Raw genomic sequence first — 8,718 nt, 5'->3', positions numbered from 1 at the left:
TGTGAAAACAAACTTCAGGGACTAAAACGAAAATTCCGTAAAACTATAAGGACCAAAAACATATTGAACCTTAATATTTTTAGTTGTATATTATTAAAAATTATGAAAAGTTGATATTTTGAAATTACTTATCAGTCATCAGGACAAATCTAATAAAATCATATATACTACTATTTATCTTTATATATTAATAAAAATATATAATCAAAGTAGTTTATATGAATAGTACATACAATCAAATTGCAACACTAATTTTGACTTTAATGTCATCATACTAACCTTGAGAGATATTCTTGCATAGTTGTGTGAAGAACTAAAAAAGAAGCCTTGATTACATAGTTACATGAAGAAATTGAGTGCTGAGAAAGCACCACAGGAAAATTCTCATCATGACAAAGTTATCCTTTCCTTACACATTTCCCAAAGAAAAACATGGAGATACACTGCTCACGTTTTTCTCTTCAATATATTACCTTGTCCAAATGTTAATAATAAAATTATTCTCAAAGATTTTGCAAGGCCAACCACAGTACCACACATATCTATATATCTAAATTTATCCATTCCCTCTTATAAGAAGTCATCATAGGTCACCATATCAATATCATTCCTTCTCCATGTTTAACCATCCAAATGATGTATATTAGGTATACCAAAAACAAGTATTTGCTTGAAAAAGGAAGTTCCATCACTTGAAGAAAATAAAAGCAAAAGGTCCACACCATAACTTGAATTATTTTACAAGTTTCTTTTATTAACTCTTTGGTTTCTAGAAAAAGGGAGTATATTAATTCAGAGTTCAGACGCAAAATAAGTAAAATCTAATAAAAAATTGTTTTCACTAGAAATCAAACTCGGACTCTTCAAGTGATATTTTTTATAACACAACGTGATAAGTCGAACAAAACGACTGATGTACACAACTAGTCAATGAGCTTTAGTTAATGATAAAAATTTGAATTTAGTTAATTTGAATTTAGTTAATGAGCTTTTTGTCAAACAGTTATTGTTATACACTTAAAACAAAAAATAAAAACAATATGATAAATTTTGTCCTAGTGTGTAACTCCTCAATCAACTAACTTATCACCTTTTTGGTAATGTAGGGTCACAAAATCCTTTTATATATCCAACTGTGTGTAGCCATACTATAACATGTAAATCAACTAACCTCTCTTATCCTCTGCCCCTCCCCTGCATTTCAAACAGAGTCCTCTGTTTAGTGCTCCCTACTACAATGCCATTATCATCATCACCACCCTCTAATTTCTTTCATATGGTTCCTATATTATGTCTTCTTATACTATCACTCACAATCTTTTCTTCTAATGCTCAGGGTCCACCTTCACCTGGCTACTACCCTAATTCCAAAATTAGTCCTATTTCCTTTAGTCAAGGCTTTAGAAACCTTTGGGGACCTCAACATCAAAAATTGGACCAAAACTCATTAACAATATGGCTTGACTCCAACACAGGTATTTAAATTAATAAATTTTGTCTCTACTTCGATTTTCGACCTCAAGTCTGTTGCACTATGTTTATGAGGTATTGTCTGCTTTGAGTTTTATCTGACACAATATTTGTAACATAGGTAGTGGATTCAAGTCACTTCACTCATATAAATCTGGATACTTTGGTGCTGATATTAAGCTTCAACCTGGCTATACTGCTGGAGTTATTACTTCTCTCTATGTAAGCCAAAATTATTCTATAATAAGTTTGACTAAAGTTGAAATTTTTTTATAATCAAGTAAAGGTTAAAATTACATCACCATCCCAATATACATCAGTTATTCAATAAATCTAAAAAATGATATTTACTTGTATATGAGACCGGAGAAAGTAAGTCATTCTGACAAAAAATATATATATTTATCTCATTTTAGCAAAAATCCCTCTGCAAAAAAAAAATTAACTGAATTTCTTAATTTGTATATAATTTGCTAAAATAACTTATATTGTGAGACGGAGGCAGTAAATATTCAAATCACTTTCTTTTTTTTTTGGTAATTGCAGCTTTCAAATAATCAAGATTTTCCAGGAAACCATGATGAAGTTGACATTGAGTTTCTTGGCACAACACCAGGTAAGCCATATGTGTTGCAGACAAATGTATATATCAAAGGAAGTGGAGATAGGAATGTTATAGGAAGAGAGATGCAGTTTCATCTTTGGTTTGACCCAACTCAAGATTTTCACAACTATGCTATTCTATGGAAAGCCAGTGAGATAATGTAATTATTATTATTATTTTTCATTCATTCTTATGCTTATTATATATATTTGATCATTTTCATCAACATTAGTAGTTATGAGTATGTTTATGGCTCTTTCAAAATAATTTAGTTGAAAAAGACAATTTTGTTTCACAATTATAAATAGGGTTATGCTAACCGGTGCCCCGGGGCACTGGTTAAGGAAACCAAAAAAGAAAATTTTAAAATTAAAAATAACACTGTTTACACTTTCGAGACGTTGACTGCACAAACTTCAATGTGATATTACTATATTTGGTTCCTTAAACAGTGTTCGGGGGACTGTTTAACATTTTCCTATGATGTACAATTCATATTTATTCTTGGTTTTCACCTAATAAATAAACTTTTGGAAATATCAAGTCATGTCATTTTAAAGCTTATATTTTTTAAATAAAATATATATTTTTTAATACAAGGGTGAGTGAATTTTTGCATGGCTGAAAAACTATACATGTGTCCTTATCAATCTGTTTGAGCTTTTGTAAGAGTTGTTTATGAAAACATGTAGAGAGAAAAATTTGTGTAAGTATATAATCTTAGAAGATGAGCAAAAAATTAAAAGAGAGAAAATAATCTTAGAACATTAAAAAGAGCTTAGTGGTAAAACAATATGGTAAAACAATTTTACACATATATGTAAAAATAGTTGTGCTCTTATTCTATTGAAAATAATTGTAAAATGATCATTAGTGTTATTTTAGAAATTAAAATTTTAACATGAGAATAGGGTAAAATATATCATTAGTTGTGTAAAATTTGTTTACACATTGTATAAGTAAACTTAAAATATTTATATCTCTCTATTTTTGGCTAATTCATATAGCACATTATTGGATGATGACTATGATTTTTCACCTGTGCTAATCATTAATTCTATTTATAATCTTGCTTGTAGATATGGTTTTGTTAGTTGCTAACTATTTTGTCTTATAATGAAAAATCAACAAATGCAGATTTTTAGTAGATGATGTTCCCATAAGAAGGTATCCTAGGAAAAGTGATGCCACCTACCCTTCAAGACCAATGTATGTGTATGGTTCAATTTGGGATGCATCTTCTTGGGCAACAGAAGATGGAAAATACAAAGCAGATTATAGATACCAACCCTTTGTTGGAAGGTACAAAAATTTCAAATTACAAGGTTGTACCACACAAAGCCCTTCCTCATGTCAATCTCCCTCTGGCTCTCCATCTGGCTATAGTAGCCTTAGCCCTCAACAATATATGGCTATGCAATGGGTCCAAAATAATCATATGGTGTATAATTATTGTCATGACCCTAGAAGAGACCACAATCTTATCCCTGAGTGTTAAGGTTGTTGGAACCCGGATGCCCTTCGGTCAAGATTCTTCGCATTTACACAATCGGAACATCAGTAGTCGTCTAATCAAAATTCAGTTCACATTTAAAATATAAATAGGACTTCTTTGCATTGTCTCATCTTGATTGAGGACTATTGATGTTTCAACTGAGTGTGAATTTCTAAATTCTAAGTGTGTCGTCCAGAGTGTGAATTTCTATTCGAAGTTGATATTATATTATATATTCAACAAACTCTCACCTATATTTTTCAATACACTCTCGTTAATTGAAATTTATACAGGTCCATTAAAATTATGCTCGACCACATAATTTAATGCGATCTTATATTTCAATATGTAGAAAGAAGTGTGTTGAAAAGTGTACGTCGAAGAGTGTGTGTTACTATTGATACTCTCTACACTTAATATTATAGTTGTGAAAGTTTGTTTTCAAGGGTTTTTTGTGATGGTCCCGCTAGCTAAGTGTAATTGCAAGAGCGGTTGAACGTCCAAACTCTTTTATGATTGGAATGTTTTTGTTGTATTTGTGTGTGTTTGATGAAATAAATTGATTCTGATGCTTTTCTAAATCTATATACGTGTGCGGGTTGAAAAGAAAGAAAGGACATGTTGTACTATATGAATATCCTTTTGATTTTGGATTTTTGTTGCTTACATTGGACCACCATAACAATTATTGATTGATTACCTCCCCTAATCATCATTCATAATTTTTAATAGAAAAATGATGTCAATTAATGAATAAATGTGTGTTTTATTTTATGGTAGGTGATCAATAATTTTGATTAAAACTAAATTATATTGAATTGTCGAAATATATTGTCCCGAATGTTAATTGAGAAAAATATTGGAGATAAAATTGTGATTTATGGAAATTGTAGGGTACGAGACTAGGTGAGAAATATGGACCACTTCTTGGTCCATGGTGGATGAACTAGTCATGATCACTGGCGATTATGCCGTCCGGCATGCCCAGCACATGCCTGGGCTGCCCTTTTTTTTTTTTTTGTAATAATAAGAAACAAGAAAAAATAAAAATAAAAGAAAGAAACGTATTTCGTAAAGGTACCGTACGAAACATATTTAGTCTCTAATGTTTATTTTAGGTTTCAATTTGGTCCCTTATTTTTTAAAAGTTTCAAGTTGGTTCCTTATGTTATTGATCTCAACATGAGTTGGTCGTTTTCGTTAAATTTTGAGTTAATTTTTTCTAACTTTTTGTTAAATTTTGAGTTAATTTTTCTAAAACATTCACATAGTACTCTCCTAAGTGGTCTACTTACGCAAATTCATTAGAAAAGTCTACGATTTAAACTAAAATTTGAGGAAAATGACCAACTTGAAACTTTTAAAAAAAAAGGGACCAAATTGAAACCTAAAATAAACATAACAGATCAAATATGCAATTAATTCTAATTTTTAACAACCTAAAACCTTCTCAATCTATAATCTTTGTTTGATGACTTGATGGTGTTTTGAATTTTAAAATTTGTTAAGCTGTTTTGATTGTATAAATAAGTAGTTTAATATAATTATATACGTCGATGTGGATTCAGTTTTCATTGTAGTCTCTTATTTAGTTGAGCCTTAATTATATTGGAAACATGACTATACTCTTGCATGTTATTTCTTGTTTAAAAATTTCTTCCAAAATTAAATATTGAAAAACAGAGTCTAAATATTTCTATATTCGAAATTTGGGTTGATAAAATTCCCTCCAAAAATTTGCCCAGGCTCCCTAACAATCCTGGAGTCGCCACTAGTCATGATTAACGTTATAATGAATATGAATTTCATAAAATTCACAGTTGATAAAATATTTACTTTCACCTAATGAAGGGACTTCAAATGGACTACATATGTCTGAGTGGATTACTTGCAGAGCTGCACTTGCTCTCTTGGGCATATCAAAGTATGGACACAATACTTGTCACAATTATAGCATTGTACCTTACTTTTATCAAAGACCTTTTTTTGTTGTGACTCTTGACAAAACCTCCTCTCTTTGAAGATTCAGATTTGTCATATGTCCTGAACTTGCCATTATTGGACCAGTGTTTGCCTTTGCCCTTCTTCTTGAAATTCTTGCTATTGCCATCTTTCTTGCTAATTTGTGCCATAAATGCTTGTTGATTTGATCTTTCAGAACCCTTATCAACCACCATAAGTTAATGTGTCTCTAATGAACTTTGCAATTCTTTGATCTTCATAGTTTTCACATATTTTTCTTCTTGTAAGGCTACTACTATGAAATCAAATTTTGGATTTAAAGATCTTAATACCTTTGAAATCTGGCACGCAGTGAACACAATGCTACACAAAATGCTACAGCATGTGCTTCAGCAAGACAGGCGCCGAATATATTAAAGCGATAAATAGAACCAATTGTCATTTTACTCAAGCTCATCTGTATATATGTCCTCAAAAGTTTCAACATCCTCCTTTTCCCCTTCATCTAGTTTCATACATTTATCCTATAAAGTTCAACTAACCTCTGTCTCATGCTTCTTAATTTCTTTCGGAAATCATTCTATTTTCTAGATCTTCTTCTCTGTAATTTGAGGTATTTCAGTACAACATTATTTTGGTAGAACAAGTTTTTTTACAGGGGTATAAATCAAATGTTTTTTTTAAGGGACCAAAATCAAAATGAGTCATATTTACGAGGACCAAAATCATATTTAAGTTTTAATTAATTCATTGTTTGAAATGTTAAACATGATGTATATCAAATTCAGTAGAAAGTTCAACCAACTTTCTCTTCTTATTGTTAGTATTTGAAGGAGCTTCATAAAGAACGAAATTAATTACTTCTATCTTTGAACGAAAGTTTTTGTTCGAGGGTAATTGTGTAGAATACTGCCTAAACAATTATACAAAATTTTAGTTGTCATGAAATACCAAATTTATAAAGATGTATAAAAAAATTACTAATTTATCATAATTCATAGTAATAGTAAAAATTAATTAATAAAAAATCATTTTATTATTTCCTAAAAAATTTGTAGCCATATCTTAAAACATCTCGTGTTCCATTATCAATCAATTTACTCAATTCAATAGTCCAATTTTCCACTCTCAAAAATCTTCGAGCTTCAAGTCGAGTAACAACCACTTCTTAAAACATTCCTTCTAAGAAATAAAATCTTGAGAAAGAGGTGTTTGTTACTCTACTTGAAACTCGAATATTTTCTGTGAGAGAAAGAGCAAAGAATTGAACAATTGAAATGAACATACGGGTTGATAATCAAACACGTGATGTTTTAAGATATATTGCTACAAAAAATTTAGCAAATAATAATATATAAATTTTTATTATTTAATTTTTTTAATACGAATCGTGATAAATTGGCATTTTTTTATATATATCTTCAATAAATTTGGTATTCACGACGATTAAAGTTTTCTATAATTGTTTATGGAGTAGTTTACACAATTAACCTCCAACAAAAAATTTCTTTTAATTAAAGCCAAAGGTGATTAATTTCATTCTTTATGAAGCTCCCCAAGTACTAACAGCATAATGAGAAAGTCAACAACTTGCTACTTAATGTGATATACATTATATATAACATTTTAAACGCTAAATTAATTCATGAATAACTATGTTTCAAATATATTACAATAACATGAAACTTTCTTAGAAACTTTATTTAATATAATCAAGGAAAATAAAGGCAAGAATGTAGATCAAAAAGAAAACTGATTTTAATATTAAATAATTTAGATATTTTAAAGAATGTCATAATCTATAATCTACTTGTGAAAAATAAAAGAATAACATAAACTATTGTGTATGGTTAAAATTATGAACGAGATTTTGTATTACCTTCTCTTCTATTAAAAATGTTTTTCTTCAAAAGCTAATTAACGAAAAAAAATTATTTTCAACATATAAGTAAATTTTTTGACAAAATATATTTTTACAAAATTTATACACAAACAGAACTTAGTCAAAATATAAAAAAATGTGTTTTTTAATAATCTTAACCAAACTTACTCTTAGATTAGATCCATACTTACCTGTTCAAAAAAACGGAAATCTATCTAATCACCGCGTTTTTAATTTGCCTTCCTCTTTTCTTCTCCTCCACCTATATAAGTAATATTCATATATTATATAAGTCATACCACATAGTACTAATATATCTGGAAATTGTATATAAAATTTCAAGACACTTACTAGACCATGTTTTGACATGCAGCAAATTCAAATAAAAAAAATTATGTTACTTATATAAATTAAAGAAATAAATTTAAATTTAACTACAGTAATAAATAAAGAAGCTGAAAATATATAAATTTCATTATTTTATACCTTTTTAAAATACAAGAAAAAATCAGGTCATTTTATGCTCACAATTTTATCTATATCTAATAATCAAAGAAATCACGGTCGTTAAATCAGAGATTACGTTCAAAATGGTCAACAAGAAAAATAGATCAAAGCACATCAAAGGAATAGAAAAAGCGATCACTGATGATTTCCAATCAGTCACACCTATGAAGTTAGTCCACGAATCAATTTTTGTTTCGCTCCTCATAGATCTAGTGGAGAGAAAACAACACAAGATTAATAGGAGAAAATCATCTATGAAAAAATAAATAAAATCAATGATAGAAAAAAAAATGAAAAATTATCATAAGGATAACAAAGAACAAGAAGAATATGAAAAACAATCTCACCGGAAGTTCACGCCATATGTGCCATCACAAAGAGAGAAAGAATAGGAAGAACAAGAAGAAGTGGAGTTTGGAGAAGAGAAGAAAAGAGAGAGCAGCGGCTGTACATTGTATATTTCTTTGCGACCGTACATTTATAGTCCTTGGCGTAGTAGCATTCAATCATATCTTTTATACTTAGGGTTGTGTAAATGGGTTTGGGCCATTTTTTTGTTACAGGGTTTGGGCCATTGTAATATGGACTTCTTTTTTTTTGTAAACCAATGTTTGAAAGACAAATAGCCTTGGCTTTATTCATTTTCTTTTGTTTGGGCTATTGATCACTATTGAAATGTGGGATTTATGTTGAGTTCTTTTTTACTATATTATTTTATTTAGGTTTAAATATGTTAATCATTCTTGCAATTGTAGTAGTTTTTTTCTCTATTGAAACGTGGGCTTTGTGTTGAGTTCT

At 29.4% G+C, this 8,718-nt stretch overlaps 1 protein-coding gene and 1 long non-coding RNA gene across 2 annotated transcripts; one reads left to right on the top strand and one right to left on the bottom strand.

Annotated features, from left to right (window-relative positions):
- Window positions 1–1,155: 1,155 nt before the first annotated feature.
- LOC123919900 (xyloglucan endotransglucosylase/hydrolase protein 31-like) lies at window positions 1,156–4,150 on the top strand. The gene is made up of 4 exons (XM_045971925.1): window positions 1,156–1,475; window positions 1,592–1,692; window positions 2,017–2,234; window positions 3,212–4,150. Exons 1-4 carry the CDS (start codon window positions 1,238–1,240, stop codon window positions 3,570–3,572), a joined length of 918 nt encoding a protein of 305 aa, XP_045827881.1. The 5' UTR covers window positions 1,156–1,237; the 3' UTR covers window positions 3,573–4,150.
- An 854-nt stretch (window positions 4,151–5,004) lies between these two features.
- On the bottom strand, window positions 5,005–8,460 carry LOC123919899. The gene is made up of 4 exons (XR_006813358.1): window positions 8,268–8,460; window positions 8,083–8,129; window positions 7,605–7,675; window positions 5,005–6,132 (listed from the first exon to the last, which is right to left on the bottom strand). It is a non-coding gene; the product is annotated as an uncharacterized LOC123919899 (long non-coding RNA).
- Window positions 8,461–8,718: the final 258 nt, after the last annotated feature.

Source organism: Trifolium pratense, linkage group LG4 (genome assembly GCF_020283565.1).
Source record: "Trifolium pratense cultivar HEN17-A07 linkage group LG4, ARS_RC_1.1, whole genome shotgun sequence".
Lineage (NCBI taxonomy): Eukaryota > Viridiplantae > Streptophyta > Magnoliopsida > Fabales > Fabaceae > Trifolium > Trifolium pratense.
Note: the sequence above shows the minus strand (reverse complement) of the source record. Positions and strands in the feature narration are given on the sequence as shown.